At 55.9% G+C, this 18,519-nt stretch overlaps 1 protein-coding gene across 1 annotated transcript in view; it reads left to right on the forward strand.

The window, feature by feature from the left end:
• WIZ (WIZ zinc finger) overlaps nt 1-18,519 on the forward strand; it is a 59,525-nt gene that overhangs the window by 2,304 nt on the left and 38,702 nt on the right. Inside the window, 1 exon segment of the mRNA XM_075076022.1 lies at nt 5,494-5,948. Coding sequence (XP_074932123.1) covers nt 5,494-5,948 — 455 coding nt within the window.

The raw sequence follows: 18,519 nt of genomic DNA on the forward strand, positions 1-18,519 counted from the left end.
GGGACCCATGTGTCCGGGTGGGCATTTGGGGAGGGGGTCGGTCTGTGCTGCGGAGGGGACCCGTGTGTCCGGGTGGGCATTTGGGGAGGGGGTCGGTCTGTGCTGCGGAGGGGACCCGTGTGTCCGGGTGGGCATTTGGGGAGGGGGTCGGTCTGTGCTGCGGAGGGGACCCGTGTGTCCGGGTGGGCATTTGGGGAGGGGGTCGGTCCGTGCTGCGGAGGGGACCCATGTGTCCGGGTGGGCATTTGCGGAGGGGGTCGGTCTGTGCTGCGGAGGGGACCCATGTGTCCGGGTGGGCATTTGGGGAGGGGGTCGGTCTGTGCTGCGGAGGGGACCCAGGCATCCAGGGCAGGCAGTGAATAAGGACAGGCAGGTGCCGGTCAGCAACACCGGGATAGCCGGTACCGGGCGGTGCTGGGTGCGGCACCCCCGGGCCGGGACAGATTTGGACCAGCACTAATGCTTCCTCTCGGCCCTTCCCGTGCCGGTTCACCTCCGCCGTGATCACCGGCACCGTTGCAGCGCCGGTGGAAGGGGGTCAACCTCTGCCTAGCTCGTTAAACGAGCATCCGGCGATGGGTGGCCTCGTAATCTCCGTCGGGAGCTTTTCATCTCCCTCCTCCGCCAGCCGGAGCGGTGTCGGGCCCGGTGGGGGGGCGGCGAAGGCGGTGGCGTCACGGTGTTTCACCCTGTGCCGGGGTTTGGCGGCGCCGGTGGTTCGGTGGCAAGTTTTGGCGCGGTGCCGGGAATGTCTCCTCTTCCCAAGCAGCTCGGTGGTGAGGAACGGGTCGGAGCCCAGCCGGCGCCGCTGCCATACGGCACGAAGGCGAGAGCGGTGCCGCCGTCGCTCGGAGCAGCTTTCGGCTTATCCCGGCACGGCTTGGAGCAGCTTTTGGCTCATCCTGGCATGGCTCGATGCTGGATTTCTCTCCCTGGTGCATCATTTAGAGGAGCTGGCACATGGATTGTTTCCGCTTGACGCCGTGAAATCCCCCTCTGGCAGCACCGACGACCCCGCAGCTGAATTCCCTGAGGATCCCAGCGCCGGCAAAGCCCCGCATCCCAACAAAACCCCTCGGCACGGGATTTGCCAGCTTGTAGCCTTGACCGTTGAGGCAGAAACAGAAGAGCTCCCTGGGGGCCGTGTCCTTTGCTTGTTCTGGCTCCGGGATAGGGGAGAAAAAAAACCGCTTTTCTGATAAACGAGCTCGTTAATGCCGGGGAGGAACGACACCGATCTTTGAATTTTCCCTGTGGAATGAAATCGTCCACAATCCCGGCTCGAGTCCTGGGAGTTTTCCAGATCTTCCCCGAATTCCTTCCGCACCAAAATCCAGAGCTCTTGCTCCCCTTCTGAGTTTTCTTCGTGTATGTGATGTGTTTCGCAACGTAAGTGGCGTCGGTCGTGGCCTGGGATGGAGCAAGGGAAACCGGCGGCGTCCTCCTGTGTCACGGCTCCGCTTTGCCACGGGAGGAAGAAGAAACCACGCGGCGGGGAAGAAACGTAGCTGGTGTCCGCCCGGTTCGAGCGCACTGGGAGCATGCCGGACCCTGCGAGCTTGGCCGTGATCTGGTGTGGAGGAGGAAAGGCCAGTGCTGTCCTCCTACGTAGCGACTCTGCTCTGCTGGCAAGGGGGGGAAAAAAAGAAAGGAAAACATGTGGGGGGGGAAAAAAACACGTGGCTGGAGCCTGCCTGGCTCAAGCGTGCCGGAGCGTGCGGGATGTCATGCGCTTGGCTGTGACCTGGCACCTAGAAAACCGGTGCCATCCTCCTGTGCCGCTCTGTTCTGCCACACGTTTCTCCCAGGGAGGGGAAAAAACCCACACAGGGAGGAAAAAACCACGCAGCCGTAGCTTGCCTGGCTCAAGCGTGCCTGGAGTGTGCTGGATCCCGCACGCTTGGTCTCGACTTGGAACAGAGCGGGGAAAAACCAGCGGCATCCTCCTGTGTTGGGCTTCTGCTCTGCCAGTGAGAAGGGGGAAAAAAACCACCCACGAAGGTGAAATATACACGGCTATAACCCGCTCGGTTCAAGCGTGCCACAAGCGTGCTGACCCTGCGCGCTTGGCCGTGGAGCAGGGAAAAAAAACCGGTGCCGTCCTCTTGTGCTGCGGTTCCGCTCTGCTATGGTTTTCTCCCAGGGAAGGGGAAAAAAAAAACCCACACGGGGGGTGGGGAAAAACCCACATGGCTGTAGCTTGCCCAGCTCAAGCGCGCCGTTTGCGCGCGGGATCCCGCACGGTTGGCCGTGGCCCGGCACGGAGAGGGGAAAAAAACCAGTGCCGTTCTGGGCTGTGACTCCTCTCTGCCGCACGTTTTTCCTGGGGAGGAAGGGGGAAAAAATAACGACACGAGGGGAAAAAAAACCACACGGCTGTAGCGTGCCTGACTCAAGCATGCCGTTAGCGTGCCGGACGCCGTGCGCTTGGTCATGATCTGATATGAAGGGGGGGAAAAACTGGCACCTTTTCTGGTTCTTTTCTACTGTGTTGTGGCTCTGCTCTCCCAGGAAGGAAAAAAAAAAACCCATGGGGGTGAAAAATAACAAAACACGAAGCCAAAGCTTTCCCGACTCAAGCGTGCAGCAAGCGCGCAGGGTAACCCACTGCAGAGCCTCGGTCGGGAGCCGTTTGGCCTGGGGAAAGGCCCCTTCCTCTTGACTTCCAGGGAAGGCAGCGATTGTCCCCACTTAACCGGTTTAGCATTTAAATTGTCCCAATTCTGCTCCGCCTTTGCATGGCTCTGGGGCGATGGGCTGGGGGAAGGGTTTCCGCAGTCGGGCTCCCACCCTTGAAGCGAGCAGAGCTTGGGAAGCGAGCAGGGAAGCGAGCGGAGCTTGGGAAGAAGCTTTTTAAACTTTACGGTGAGCGCTCGGGTCTTTTGATGGTGCTGGTGCAGAGTGAGCTGGGGGGGAGGGTGGAAGAAAATCTCCTTCCCTCCCCTCCCGGTGAGTTTGAAAATATCCAAGCGGGTTTTTGGGGAGGACGGTGGGTTTTTAGGGACCGCCGCCGGCACGGCAGACAGATGGATCCGTGTTTTGGGAAGAATAAAAGGGAGAACTTTGAGAAATCTTGGGGGTTTTTTTTTTGGTGAGCAAGGTGGGGGATGTGGCACCGATGTCCTCCCCGTCTGCACCGGCTCGTGTTTGGTTGGGTTTGGGGTTGAGGTGCTGGTGGGTGACGCCGAGCCCGATGCCAGGGTGCGGGTGGGGGATTTGGCGTCATCCCCGGCGCAGGGTTTCGGCACGGCCGCGGTGAGGCATGTTTCGGTGACCAAAGGTTTAGACCGAGCCGGCGAGCGCGGTGCCGAAGGGATGGTGCGATTTATTGATGGGGAGAGGAGCCGGTGGTCCCTGAGGGATGCCGGATTTTGTCCTAGAGTTGGCTCTGATTAAACCCATGTCCCAAAAAAACCCCACAGCTTTTAAAAATAACCCCATTTTGTGGGTTTTTTCATCCATTCTCGCCCTGATGGATCCACCCGGCTCAGGGATGCGCCGGGGTCTCCGGCTGGGCTGGGATGCGGCTGCAATTAAAAAGGCAAAACTCTGCAATGGCTTTTCCTCCCCCCCCCCCCCCCGGATCTCAGGTGCTCCTGCCTGTCCCCTGCCTGTCCCCTGCCTGTCCCCTGCCTGTCCCCTGCCTGGCACATCGCCACCGTGCGCCTTGCCCTGCCTTTTTATTTCCTTACAGCAGGGCAACTCATTTTGGGGCGGCTTCTCGCCGTTTGACGGCACGCCAGGAAACCCTGGGAGAAACGCCGGCACCGTGCCGCCTGCCGGGCTCCCGTCCTGCCGGCACCGCTCCATGCGGAGGCTTCTGCGACGCTCCTTGCCGGCACGATGGATGAGCACCCGTGGCACGATGGGAGATACGGTGAAGAGGGAATGCCGTGTGTGTCCGACCGGATTGAAGCTGGATGGTGGTTAAAGATGATGCCACAATCCGCTGCTTTCCCTCAGTAAGCCGGTGGGGATGGCTTCATCCCGGCAGAGCATCCCTCATCCCAGCCCACCAGCACTGAGCCGACACCATGGCAAAGCCCTAAACATCCACAAATTTGGGGTTTACGCCCCAAAACCTGTCTGTGGACTTGGGGGAAGTGTCAATGGTGGCACCGCTCTTCGGGGCGAGAGCATCCTGCTGGCGCGGTGCAGGCGTCGGGTGCCGTTTCAAGGCGATGCCGGAGGAATATCCGTAGAAACCGAAGCCAACCAGAGCAACCAATCCTCACGGAAGAAAGAGGCCGGCGTGTGGAGCCAACGTCTTTTTAATTTATTTAATTGAATTCCTATTTTTGCTTCTTATTGGCAAATTAACCCACATTGGCTCTGGGCATTGTTCCCAGGGAAGCGACGGGCACCGGCTGCTTCGGGGCGGGAGAGATTTTTGGGGTGGCATTTCAGGGTGGCCGCCGGGCATTGGGGTTTGCTCCATCGGTCTCCTCCCTCAGCCCCGGGGCGGGGAAACATCTTGCGCCAGCTCGAATAATTCCCTCTTCATTTGCATTCTTTACCTTGAAGGTATTTATAGTCTCTTCTCTGCCTTCTCCTTCCTTGCCAGGGTAAATTTAGCTCCTTCGCTCTCCTCCTGTGCCTTTATCCTCCAGCGGAGCTGATAAGCCCCGCTTTTTAGTGCCTCTTTCCTCCTATTTTTCCCTTCTCCACCCGCCTGGGTCAGGATTCGACCTGGCGTCTCCGCCCTGCAGAGATCAGGATCCTGAGCGCTTGCCTTTATTTCTCCCAATGATTTTGTTTTCACCCTTTAACCTGCAGCAGCGACGGGTGGTGGAAAGTGTTTTGGGGTCATGGTTTATTTCTGAGGGGGTTCCACGCTTGGGTGGCCGATACCTGGTGTCCCTTTGAGGGGTCCCCCAGCCCTTTGAGGGATCCCCCAGTGTGAAGATACCAGTTTATCCCATCTGCCTGAATTCGTATGGGGGAAGGATGCAGCATAGCATCCCAAAATCCACCCCGCACCCCCCCCGTGCCCTGTTTTTGGGGGCAGCCCCCCTGATTTTGGGGCAGAGGGTGGCAGAGCAGAGCTCCCAGGGGTGCAAACCAGTGGCTTACCCAGCACTGCATCGTGGGATTGAATTTTTTGGGGGATAAATAACCAATCTGAGGGTAACTGGGTTTTTTTTGGAGGATGCGCGGCCGGGGACGGAGGGGATGCTGTTCTCCTGGCAAATTGTGGCACAGAGGGGATAAAAGCTTCGTATCGGGGAGAAGCAGCATCTTCTGGGGTCCTACGACTCCGGCAGGGACCTGGCACCATGTTCGCTACCGGCAGTACCAGTTTTTGGAAGGGGAAAGCTATTGGACCCGAAGTCTTGCCTGGCTCCGGGACACCGAGAGCTTTGGTGTCCACAACGAGGCACCAAAACTGTTGGGTTTCCCAGCATGGGCAGAGCCGCGATCGTTTTTCTTCCACCTCAGCAAAATCCAGCCTCTTTTTTCATTTTCTCCTCTTTTATCTCTTATTTCTTGTAGATTTTGCCGGCAGTCCCTGGTCGCCAACCCTCCTGAGTGCCGGCGCGGTGTTTTTTTCCGAGTGACACAGCACAATCGGCGAGGGATGGAGAAAACTGTCCCTAATTTCTCAGAGCGCCAAGGAGATGGAGGCAGAGCCCTGTTAATGACACCGGAGCCAAACAAAGAGACTTTTCCTGCCCTTGAGTGCCCCCAAGGCGAAGAACGAAGGGCCGCTTTCCTTCAAGATGCAAAAAAGCCCCTGGAGAACCCGGTTTTATCTGGGACGTCGGTGGAAACGGAGACAGAGCTTGAGGAAGATGCTTTCTACGCCGCGGATGATCTGGCGACGATGAGCAGGGAGGGGAAGGGACCCTCTGGTGCTGAGCTGCACCCCTTGCAAGAGGACCCCGACTTCTTCTCGTCCCTCTCCCGCCAGGAGCCTGATGTTGCCTTGGAAGCGCACGACGAGGCTGGTAAGTCCCCGGTTGGCACCGTTGGGGGTGGCTTCTTGGGCGACGGGGACGTCTCCTAGTGCTTTGTGTATGCCCGGTGGTGCTTGGGTTGATTTGGTTGATTTGCCTGATGGTCGCGCCATCGCGCCGGGGCCCTTGGCGGTGGGCGTTTGCTCTTTTGGCATTGGAGATGTTCCCCAACTCTCAGCATCTCGCGGTGAAACAGGAACCGCGGTACGGTGAAGAGACACGGGGATCTGACGGAATGAGCGATGAGGGTGTGAGTGCCAGGCCGGCATCCCTGCGCCGCTGCCCAGCTTCAGCACCACAGACAGGCGAAAAACCCACTGGTGGGTTAAGCTGGTGGCTTTTTGGAGACCTCTCATCCCCCTGGCACCGGCGTTGGGACATCAAGCCCCCATTTGGGGACACCTTGTCCATCCCGGTGCAAGGTGGTCGTGTTCTGTCGTGTGTTGGTGTGGGATGGGTGCGGCGCCGGGAGGGAGCAGATGGGGGCTGCGCCGTGGTGGCAGTGACCTATGATCTGTTTTTGGTGTTGCTGGTGAAGCCGCGGTCGCGCAGAACGGAGTGAAACCCTGCCACCTGCGCCTCGCTGAATTCCCCTCTTCTCAAAACGGAAACGCTCCACCAGCTTTGCCGAGGGCGGCTGCGCGCTTGCACGGCGAAGGCATCGTCCTCTGCCTCACCGCTCGGTGCTGGGGAAGCCGTGCTGCCGGTGCTGCGTGGGTGATGGGGTCAGGGAGCCCTGGCGAGGACCAGTTGGTCCCCAGTGCCGCTATACTGGGATGTCCCTGGCATCATGAAAACCCCCTGTGCGCGCGGGATGGTCTTGCAGGGGGTGTCCTGCTGTGGGGTGGGGGATCTTTGTCACCCGTGGGAGACCCCACTGGGTCCATCCCTGACTCAGCTCTGGGAAAAACTCTCCTCCAAGGGCTCTTGGATGAGCAGGAAGGTTGTCATAGACCAGTTTGGGTTGGAGACCCCTTTGCCCCCTTGTCAAAGGTCATCTAGTCCGCCTCCTTGCCATGGGCAGGGCTGTCTTCAACTAGATGAGGTTGCTCAAAGCCCCATCCAACCTGACCTTGAACACTTCCGATGACGGAGCAGCCACATCTTCTCAGGGCAACCTGGTCCAGTATCTCACCACCCTCATCCTCAAACATTTCTTCCTTATGTCCCAGTCTCAATCGACCCTTTTCCAGTTTAAAACTGTTGCCCCTTGTCCCGAGCCAATTGTTATTTTTAACAGTTATTAAATTTATATAAAAACTAATTAAAAAGTAGTTTTTACCTGGTCTTTCTCCATCTTTCTTATAAGCCCCTTTTAAATGTGGGAAGACCACAGGAAGGTCTCCCCAGACCCTTTACTTCTCCAGGCTGGACAACCCCAACCCTACCAGCCTCTCTTCACAGGAGAGGTGCTCCAGCTCTGGACCTGCTCTAACAGGCCCTTCTCCATGGGGCTGCTCTGAATCCCCCAGTTTGATACTGGGGACTGCTCCGCCCCAGGTGCAGGACCTTGCATTCGGCCTTGCTGAACTTCGTGAGGTTCACGTTGGCCCACTTCTTGGCTCATCAAGAAGTCTTGTTGGCCCGTCGAGGTCCTGGATGGCATCCCTTCCCTCAAGGTATCGACTCAGTTTGGTGTCACCCACAAACTTGCTGAGGGTGCGCTCAATCCTAGTGTCCATGTTGGTGGTGGAGATATTAAATAGGATTGATCCCAGTATGGACCTTTGAGGGACACTGGTTTCCACTTGGATGTTGAGATGTTGACTGTAGCTCTTCAGAGGCAGCTGCCCGGCTAATCCCTTATCTACTGAATGCGGCTGCTGCAAGTTTTATGTAGATCCCCGAGTTGTCCAGCGTCTGCCCCATGTCTGCTTTGGAGGATTAACCCTCTCCTGCCTCAACTTCTCCATCATTTCAATGCCAAACACCGGCCAGGTGCCCCCACCATCCCGAGTCCTACCTGAACCCCTTCCTGCGTTTGCAGCCCTCCTTTTCTTCCTCATCCCTGTGTCCTCGCTGGAAAATGAGGTGGGTGGTGACCATGGATCCCACCACCCACCAGTGGTTTGCCTTGTTAATTGTCCTCTGGCTGGTGGGTGGTTTTTTCCCCAGCTGGTAGCAGTAACAGTGGTGGAGTCACCAGCTACGATTCTTCAACACCACTTCCGTGTGAGTTTGCCCGTCTCCACAAGCACCAGTTGACTTAAAACCTTATCTCCTGGTGCAGGCGACTTGTTTGGTGAGTCCCACTGTTATTTACCCACCACAAGGTGGGTGGGGAAGGACCGTATTGCATCTGGGAAGCTCTTCAGGTCTCGGTTCTTTCACTGTGGTCAACGGGTGGAAAATCAGCTCCAGGGGATGGACATGGGTGTTTAAAGACTGTGTTTAAAGAAGGAGGGAGCTGGTGTCCCCAAAAGTAGCGAAGGCTGTGTTGGGAGATGGAGAACGTCCCCATCTGGGTGTCCAACCTGGTTCTGGATGAGTGGTGGGGCTCAACTGGGATCCTGGGGTGCTTCGGGTGAACCCAGCCCAGCACCCTGCTCATGAGCAGACTTAAAGGGATGTAAACCCCCGTCACTGCTTCCCAGCTCGAAAAACCAAGGTGAAATGGCCCAAAATGCCCCAAAACAGAGGCTAAGACCAGCACACCAGTCTAAGGGTCTTGTGGGGCGGGAAGATCCCGTGCAAATGCTTGTGGTGCCGCCAACCTCAAGGTTTTGGGGCTCTTCTGATGCCTTCAACAGCCTCATCATGCAAAATTATCCCAGCATCTGGCGAGCGCTGCCAACCACGAGCCGGAGGTGGTTTGGCAGCTGCCCGTAGGTTCTTGGAGCCAGGCAGAGCCCACGCTGCTGCCGGGAGATCAACAAGCGACCGCTGGGAGAGATGTTCCCCCCTGCCGAGGGTGGGTTTCGGGGTGCTGCGTGTGTGCCGGAGAGCGCCGAGCCGGTGTCTCTGGCGGAGGGGCAGCACACCCAGCATGGGTACGGCCCACGAAGGATGGCGGTGCAGGAGAAGAGGTGGAGGGGAAAAAAAAACACCCCACGTCGCCTCTCGCCCCGGCGATCGTGGCAAGCGAGCGGTGGCTGGGCTCTGCGCCGCGTGGGCTTGTTTAGCGGAGGAATGAGTGCGGTGGTGGCTCGGGCAGCTGCTCCGTTCTGCCCGACTGAGCTTTGAGACGGTGAGGAGGAAGGAGCTGCTGCCGGGGATTTCCCATCCCCGGTTGTGGTACCTGAACCATCACCCTGTTTGTGGCTGGAGGCACCGTGAGCAATGGCGGCTGGGGGCCACATCCCACGGGGACCTTTCGCTTGGCTTTTTGGTGGCCTCATCTCCCCTCCTTGCTCTTCGGGGGGATGTTTTGGGCTGCTGACTGGGGGGTTTTTTTGGGGTGCTGTGCAGCACAGGGGCTCTTTTAGAAGCAGTTTGGGTAACCTGTTGTTGCGGAGAACAGCAATGGGGCTGGAGATGCTCCGACCTTCGCTACCTTCCTATTTTGGGGCTCATCCCCATACTTTTGGGGCAAACGGGGAAATGCTGCTTCCCCGTGGGATCCAAATTGCTGAGCCTTTATCTCCAAGCTGTGGTTCCCTCCTCGTTTCCCGAATCACCGGCACCCTTATCAACCCATGGCCGGGGGGCCCTGGATTGGCAGGGGGATCGGTAAGGCAGTTGGAGCTGCGGTTGGTCGCAGCCCATCAACACGTCAAGGTTTTGTGCTCGGTTCTTCCTCCCTTGCATCGCGTTGGTGAGGGGCTGGTCCCCTCGGTTTCCCCCTGCCCCGGTCACCCAGCTGTGTGTCCCTGCTGGTGATGGAGCACGAGGTTGGACGTTTCACCGGAGGTGAGGGGTCCTCCTGGCATGGGGGGACGGAGGAAGTCTGAAGGGGGTTTTGGTGGGTGGGTGGATTGAGGTTGTGCTTTCAGCTGCATGTGTGGGAGGGATGGCACCCAGCTCCTCCCCGTGCTTGGGGATGGTGCTATGAGGTCCCTAAAGTGGGGATGTCGTGCTCTGAGGTTGCTGTGGCAGCGTGGGGGTCGTTATGGTCCCCAAAGTGGGGATGTCGTGCTCTGGGGATGCTGTGGCAGCGTGGGGGGGTCGTTATGGTCCCTGAAGTGGGGATGTCGTGCTCTGGGGTTGCTGTGGCAGCATGGGGGGTCGTTATGGTCCCCAAAGTGGGGACGTCATGCTCTGGGGTTGCTGTGGCAGCATGGGGGGTCGTTATGGTCCCCAAAGTGGGGACGTCGTGCTCTGGGGTTGCTGTGGCAGCATGGGGGGTCGTTATGGTCCCCAAAGTGGGGACATCGTGCTCTGGGGTTGTTATGGTCCCCAAAGTGGGGATGTTGTGCTCTGGGGATGCCATGATAATGCGGGGTGTCACTATGGCCCCCTAATATAGGGACATCCTGCAGTTCGTGTTGTCCTGATATCCCTGACCTGGGGACGTCCTACACCAGGGATGCTTGTGGCTGTCACAAGGCCCCTGATGCGGGGACGTCGTGCTCTGGGGGTGCTGTGACAGCGTGGGGTGTCACCAACGTCCCCCTTGTAGCAGCATGCGGTGCTGCAAAGTCCCCAGTGCAGGGGCATCCTGCTGTAGGGATGCTGTGGCAGGGTGTGGTGTCACCCAGGTCCCCGATGCAAGGGACAGCAGGATGCCAGTCCCCGGTGTTGGTCCCGGCTTTGCAGGGTAGGATTTTATCCATCACACATTGGACTGCAAAGCCTAAACCCGATGCACTCATGAGGTTTGACCATGCGCCAAACTGGGACAACTGGAAAAACGCCCAGTTTATGTGCTTTAGCTAAAAAGGAGTGTTTTCATCCCAAACTGCTTTAACGATCTGCTCTCTGCCCATGAGGCCTGGGGCTTTCCCCTGCTGCCGAAGGTGCAACCCCACCCGCAGCATCATTTATTCCCAATTTAGAGCTTTTCATGGTTATTTTGATTGCAATCCTGGGGAAGCTGCTCTCCCTTTAGTTTGGGGCCATTTCTAGCTTGGGGGGGTGTGTGAAAAAAGAAGCAGGGTGGGTTTTTTTTTTTAGGATCCGGGTGACTAAATAAATCCACCATGTCTTTTTTTGGGAGGCGATATGAAAGGCCTGGCAGAGAACCAGAGCCCATGGGCTTGTTCGGCACCGTACAGCACCCCGCACCGCCTCATCCTCTTGGCAGGGGGTTTCTGGCAGGAGCAAACCCCCCACCAAACTCTCCCACCCTGGGCGGGGGGAATCACCCTTCTGAGCTCCCCAAAGGATGCTTGGGCTTTTGCAGCGTCGGGCAGTGTGGTTACTTGGGAAGCTGGAGATAGAGAAGTTTGTACAGGCTTTTTTTTTTGCCTGCTCCATTCAAGAAGAGACGATGCTGCGGAAAGGAGGTAGGGGAGGCACTCACGGCGCCGGGGTTTTAATTTATACAGGTCTGACAGCGAGGACAATACCCAAGATGGACTGCATGTGGCAGGGGCTGAGGCTCAGCCTTTGTCCCACCTCCGTGTCCCTTTTGTTTCTCCACCTATTTTATTCCCCCCCTCCTCCTCCCCACTTCTCCTTTCTTTTTAATCCCTTCTTCTGTGTCCCCTCTCCATCCTTCTCCCCTTCCCCCTCCAGTCTTGACTTGCAACAACCACTGTCACGGGCCAAGAGCCTCTTTTGATTCATCCCTCCGAGCACCGTTAAGGAGCTCTTGAAGTTGAGATCGCTCCCGGGAAAGGCTGATCCCGATGCTTGGAGATCCCCTCCCCTCTCCAGCATCCACGTGCACCATCCGATTATTTTATATATATGTATTTTATTTTTTTTTCCCCCCCCTGCTGGAATGAAACTCAAGAGCCCACTTGAGCCCGGAGTCATGCATGAGAGCCCAGGGAAGGATGCTTGGAGCAGTGTTTGCCTCCGTGCCCAATACTGTTGGGAAATGGAGGGGTAGGACACGGCGTTCCCGGGGCGGAGGTGGGCTCAGCGCCTGCTGCCCGTGCAGGGAACAACCCTGAGGGAAGGCTCTGGCTTGTCCTGACAGCTCAGCGCTCGCCGGTCCCGTGGGGCTGTAGGTTGTAGGTATTTTTTTTCCTTCCGAATACACTCAGAAAGTAATTAAATGGCAGAAATAAGCCGCAGGGTGTTACGGTCACCGGTGCTGCATGTGTTGGGAAGTTGTTCCCATCTGTGTCTACAGCCTGGAGTGGTTTGGGGACAACCCATCCTTGGGTTGGCAGTAATTTGGGTTTTAATCGCTGCTGGGGAATAACGATGCTCACCTGTCTAGCCACATCCCCCTTCGTGGTGCCAAGAAGAGTCTGGTTTTGGGGCGCTGCTGCCCAGAGGGTGATGTCTGGCTTTAATTATCTTAAAAAGGGATAATCTCAAGCTGCAAGGCCCCATCTATGACTCAGTTTCCCCTTGCAATCCCGCTGCTGCTGCGGAGGGAGGGATCTGGGCTGTACGCTTGGTTCTCCTGCAAACTGGGGAGAAATCCAGCAGAACTGGGGACAGTGGGAGCTCTGCGGCGTCTCTTTTTGCACGGTCACGGACTGGGCCCTCGTAGATGTCCTCAGTCCTGGCCTCTAAGAGGTCACCATCTTCATCATCTCTAAGGCAAAGCTCATTAGATACCGCAGCAGCTTTTCTAGGGGTGGCCTGCTGAAATGGAGCTGCTTTCCAGGCTGAGCATAAGGTGCCGTGGGGATCTTGTGGGACGAAGGAATCACCGGCATGAAACTGCCTGAATTTGGGATGTTTTGGGGTTGGTGGCACTGGTGATGAATTGCCGTGGGTAAGGCCGGCTCCTGATCCATGTTGCCACATTATCCAGCTCGCTGCCCACCCTGGAGCCTCTCCAGGGGGGTGGCTTTCATCCCCAAAACGTGCTCATCCTCGCTGTGGGAGCATGGGAGGTGGTGGATGAAGGCTGAACGTCTTTCCCAACCTGTTTCCCTCCTCCAAAAGTCCCGAGTGTCCTTTCAGAAGGGATGGGAGCGGGGAAGAGGGAGCAGGGAAGAGGGCAAAGGTGGTTTTCCTTTGCTCAGAAGAGCAAAGTCTGCGTGGCGCTTAAATAATCAAACCGCTGCGGAACGGATGGAGATAAGGAGGAAGTGGCTGGAAAAGCACCGGTGGCAGCTTGGCCATACGGCAGAAATCAATCAATCCCGGCAGTGGATGGATGTTGTGGTCCAGGCATGCCTGAACAGGATCCGCAGTATGTGGTTGGGTGCTGGGCTCAGGTTCCTGTTGGTGCTGGATCGAGGGTTTTGGACGTTGGGTGCTGGAAAACCTGGATTTAAGCTCTATGGCATGTTTTTTCCTGGCTCATGCGACAAGGATTTGGAGATGGAGACGTGCCGGGTAGTTTGCGGGTGCAAGGTGTTGCAAAGGGCCGTGTGCGCTGCTAAATTTGAGTGGCAAGCATCAAATATTGCTGCAAATAACCAATATTTGCCAGTTGCTTTGCACGGCCCCGAATCGGGGTGTCGGGTTTGGGAATGGAGCCGGTGCACAGTTGTTCTCCCCATTGCGACACGGACCTGCCCATTAGGGCTTGGCAAAGCTCCTCTAGGACTTGCGTGCTGCAGAGCTATTCCAAACAGGTCTACCGCTAAAAAAAACCAACCCCAATAATTGCCATTTTTGAGCCATGCATCGCTAAGGCACAGCCGCCCTCTGGAGAGCTCGCTGGTAGCTTTGAGCACGGCCGGTCTGGTGGTAAATTAGGTGCCTTTGTGTTGCGTTAATCTGGATGACGTTGAGTGGATGCATGTGGTCAGGTTGCAATTTCACATTAAAATACTGAAAAGCATCTGCGCTCAGAGCTATGCAGGGAGCAGCTGGAGAAAGGGAGATGATTTTAGGGTGCATGATCTTTGTTTTAATGCCGGTTGCCGGGAGCCTGCGATAGGGACCTCTGATGGAGCACGAATCAACCCCGTGGGGATATGGGTTGGCTGGAGATGTACTAAAGCGGCAGCATTTGGTGGCTGCGTTCATGGCTGTCCTCTGCGGGAGGTAAAGGATCCTGCGCCTGCCCGAGATGGAGAACTTATGGCCGGAAATTGCGCAAAATAACGGTTTAACATCATTTCACCGCAGCTGAAGGAACATCTCTTGCTTTGCTCTTGGTGGTGTCCTCCTGTACCCAGGCAGGTCACCGGTGTTGGGCTCGTTTCGCATTGGCTTCCAACAGCTACAAGCAAAGGGACAGAGAAGGGAAGAGGTGTTTGGGGCTTTCACGAAGGGAGTGTTGGTACTTAAACAGAGGTTTCTGCAGAGTGATTTCTGCTGTTGCTCAACTGTTGGTTGAGTCCGTGTGTCCATCTTGGTCTGAGCTGCCCCAGCTGGTGGTTTTACAGCCCCGTGCCCAGGGAGATGCCAAAAAAAACACCAAGAAATTGGTCCTTACAGTCTTCTGGTAGATGTTCATGTGGTTTACAAGCCCAGCCCCTAACCTTTCCCGTAACCAAGTCTTAAATTCTTTGTCATGGAGCGTGTGTGAGGGCCTTGAGATGTTCCAAAAAGCACCTGGATGACCCTTCTTGGGGGTCGGGATTTGCAGACGAGAGGCAGGAGCAAAGAGCTGGAGTAGTTGGGTTACTGCTGGGAAATAAAATTAACAGGATGAGGAGGTCAAAGGGTACTCAGCCCTTGCAGTGCTGGGGTTTGTCCTACATCTGGGCTTTGGTAGGGTGATGAGACCTCCTAGTTTTAATTGTGAAGCATCGGAGTGAGTTTTAGGGGTGTTTTTGGGGAAAACATATGTTGTTCTTGCAACGTGGGTCCCACATGAATTGCTCCAGTATAGGAAATCATGCTTTGATTCGAACTTGGGTTGAGCAGAGAGCTCCAGGTGCCTCTAAACCTTTTTCTGGAGTGGAGCAGCTCACGTTGCCTGTCCCAAGGTGTGTTTGCCAACCGTTGGGCCGATTTTTTTTTTTTTTTTTATGGCCCGCCTTTGAATTCCATCCAGAAAAGATATGCAAGTCATAAGACCAGTCACCCAACGGAGTTGCAGCTCTTAATAATCTTGCCGTAACTCTTCAGGACTGGCCCTGGTGCCTACATCCAGTAGCCTTTTCTGAGGTTTCTTGCATGGGCAAGGGGCTGCCCCCAAAATTGTAGCTGTTTTCCAACATTGTCTCCTTCCTCGCTGGCATTGGGCTGAGTTTAAGCTGTTGGCTTTCAACCTCTCTTAACTGGGAGGTTGAGCTCACAGCCCCAGTAACCTTCCTCACTAGTTACCGCTTCGTCAGCCTCTTAGCCTGCGAACGGTGCCAGGAAAGATGTCATGTTGTTGCCTAGCAAATAAATAATTGAATACTTGAGTCCAAGACAACAGGCAGGGCTTAGCGGGAGCTGGGACGTGGAATACAGTTGGAAACCCAGAAGTTGCATGGAAAAAAACCCACGCTATGTCTCCTGTAACGCAGGGGTAACAAAGCTCTCGCCTATGAATCTCTTCCCAAAGACTTTTGGGGTTAGTAGCTATCCACCCGTGCCATGGGTAAGCGCCAAAATAAGGATTTGATGACAGCACAAGGGTCGGATTGAGTGGTTGCTCATCAGCGCGGTGACGTCCCTGTGGGGTGGGAAGGTGGGTCACGGCGTGGTCCTCAGATGTGCCACCAAGAGAACGGGGTGAGTGTTGTTCAAGGTGTTTTCTTGCCGCGGGTGGTATTTTGGTAACCAAAACCCACGGCCCTGAACAGACAAGGTCTGCGATGAGGAGGGGTCCTGTCTCATGCGCGGCGGTCCTCCTCGGTGTGCTGGGAGAAGGTTTCGCACCCACGTTCGGTAGCGGTTGTCCAAGCCGCGGAGCACCTGCCGTGCCCGTCTTTCGGTGTCTATAAATAACCTCCCAAATCCAGCACCCCCCCGCCTCTCCGAGCAGCCTTGCCGCTGTGCCGTCGCTTGTGCTAACCGGGCCACAGTTTAAAAATAAGCCAGGGGCAACAGTGGGCACGGCCGCGGATTCTCCTGCTGCCTTGCAAAGTAGGACATGGCCCAATCCTTCCTCTCCACTGGGCGTTTATGGGGAGGAGAGGTTCTGTACCAGTGCAAGCTTGGTTTTTTGGCCATGCAAAGCCAAGTTCTTGGTTGGGGCACGTGGGTGTAGATGCGTTGTGGCTGCAGCGTTGGGTTTTTTGGGGTGGCTTGCTTCTGTCCTCCAGCCCAGGCTGCTCTCCTGCTCCATCCAGGCTGCCAGATGTCTGGAAAACCTCAGCAAGTGGCCTAAATCTAGTCTTTTTTTTTTTCTCAGTATTGGGGGGAGTATTCAGGAGCATGTAAGGGATAAGTGCTTGTGGCAATGACCCCTTCTGCAAGAGCAAACTGCTGCTGGGTCAAGCTGGGGATGGAGATACCGTAACCTTCTCCCAACCCCAGCAGAAATGAGCTAATGCTTCGGCACGAGGCCATGTTAATCCTTCTCTGGAGTTTGCTGCTGCTGAAAAAAATGAAATTCATGTTTGCGCTGTGCTTCCTGCAGCACCGTGGCTGACCGGTACTGTGGGGGATAACAAAAAAAGGGGGGTTTTAAGTATGTTAAAAGAGAACTAAAGAGAACATTGGTCTGTTACGTGATGAAGTTGGTCGCCTCATAAATAGGGATGAAGATAAAGCAGAGACACTTCATGCCTTCTTCACCCCTCTCTCTAAGACCAATGATGGGCCCTGGGACCCCATGGAGTTGAGTTGGGTTTGGGTTGGAGGACCACAACTTGGGGAGTGGCCGGCTCCCAGGTGACTTTGAACTTGTATGGGATTTGCCGCAGCAAGTGCATGCATGTAAATTTACGGGTCCTGACGGGATTCATCCCAGGCTACCAGGAGAGTTGGCCAATGTTCTTGTGAGACCTTTCTGTTATTTATCAAGGGTCTTGGGACTAGAAGCTAGTTCCCACGTTCCCTACTGGAAGCTAACAAATGTTATTCCAATTCCCAAGGAGGGTAAGAAAGATGACCCCGGTAATTATAGACCTGTCGGTCTTGCTTCGGTGCCTGGTAAAATTATGGAGAAGGTTATTCTGAGAGTTATTGAAAAACACTTGAAAGACAATGCAGTCATTCGTCAAAGCCACCGTGGGTTCATGAAAGGAAAGTCATGTCTTCCTGACTGAATATCCTTTTGTGCAAAAGTTACCTGCCTCGTGGACGAAGGGAAGGCGGTGGATGTAGTTTTGGGGGATTTTAGCAAAGCTTTTGATATTGTTTCAGAGTAACCAGCATACAGCTAGACACAGGCCCAACACGTTGGGTGAACAGTTAGGTCAAGGGTCAGGCTCAAAAAGTTATCGTCAACAGGGCAACGTCTGGCTGGTGGCCAGTCACTAGTGGTGCTCTCTAGGGGGTTTTCTCTTCGGTGTCTCTATCGATGACCTGCACGAGGGAGTTGAGCAGTGATGATACTAAATTAGGAGAAGCTGTTGATTCCCTCGAGGCCTTACGGAGAGATCTCAACAGATCAGAGCATTGGGCAGTTACCAGCTGGATGATGCTGACCAAGGACAAATGCCACATTCTGCACCTGGGATGGTGTTATCTGGGATATACGTATAGGTTTGGAGCCAAGAGGCTGCAGTGCAGCCCTGCAGAGACAGATCTGGGGCCTCTGGTTGATGGGAAGCTCAAGGGGAGTCAACCACGTGCCCTCGTGGCCAAAAGGGCCACCTGTACCCTGGGGTGCGTTAGGCACGGTGCAGCCAACTGGCTGAAAGATGTGGTTGTCCCACGCCTTGGTGTGGCCTCACCTTGAGCCCCGTGGGCACTTTGGGGCTCCCCAGTCTAGGAAGGACGTAAAAATATCAGAATGCGTCCAAAGGAGGGCAACAGAGGTGGTGAAAGGAGTAGAGGGCTTGTGAGGAGCGGCTGAGGGACACCGGGGTTGGTGAGCTCCGAGGAGACCGAGGGGTGACCTCTCTGATCTCTACAACTTCCCTGTGATGGGGAATGGAGGGGGAGGTGCTGCCCTCTTCTCTCGGGTCTCTGGTGATGGGGAATGGCTTAAAGCGGCATCAAGGGAAGTTCAGCTTGGCCATTAGGAAAGAGCTCTTCATAGAGAGAGGGTGGTCAAGCGCTGGAACGAGCTCCCCAGGGATAAGGTCATGGCCCCAAGCCTGTTGGTGTTCAAGAAGAGTTTGGAGAACGCCCTCAGGTGGAGGGTTTAACTTTTAGGTTGCCCTGTGTGGAGTCAGGGGTTGGGCTTGATGATCCTCGTGGGTCTCTTCCAACCCAGGAGATTTTAAGGATGTTCCTTTCTTGCTGAAAGCTGTGCTCTAGAGACGGAGAAGACACTTCCCAGCGAAGGCAGGACCTTGGGCATGGGAGGGGCAAGCCCCACTTCTGAGTCCTCCTCTGGGCACTCAGCAAGACCAAGCAGCACATGGAGGAGTTGGGAGGATCACTCCCTAAGCTCCTGCCATACAACCGACCCTCTCCTCCTCCTCAAAACCTGTGCTACATCAGATGCGCTCCAGAAGGAGGGACGGACCCTGTCTGCTCTGGCTCTGCACGGGGTCGAAGGGCAGCCGGCAAATGAACATTTGCTCCTCTTCCTAGACGTGGTGAAACA

Source organism: Phalacrocorax aristotelis, chromosome 28 (genome assembly GCF_949628215.1).
Source record: "Phalacrocorax aristotelis chromosome 28, bGulAri2.1, whole genome shotgun sequence".
Classification (NCBI taxonomy): Eukaryota; Metazoa; Chordata; class Aves; order Suliformes; family Phalacrocoracidae; genus Phalacrocorax; species Phalacrocorax aristotelis.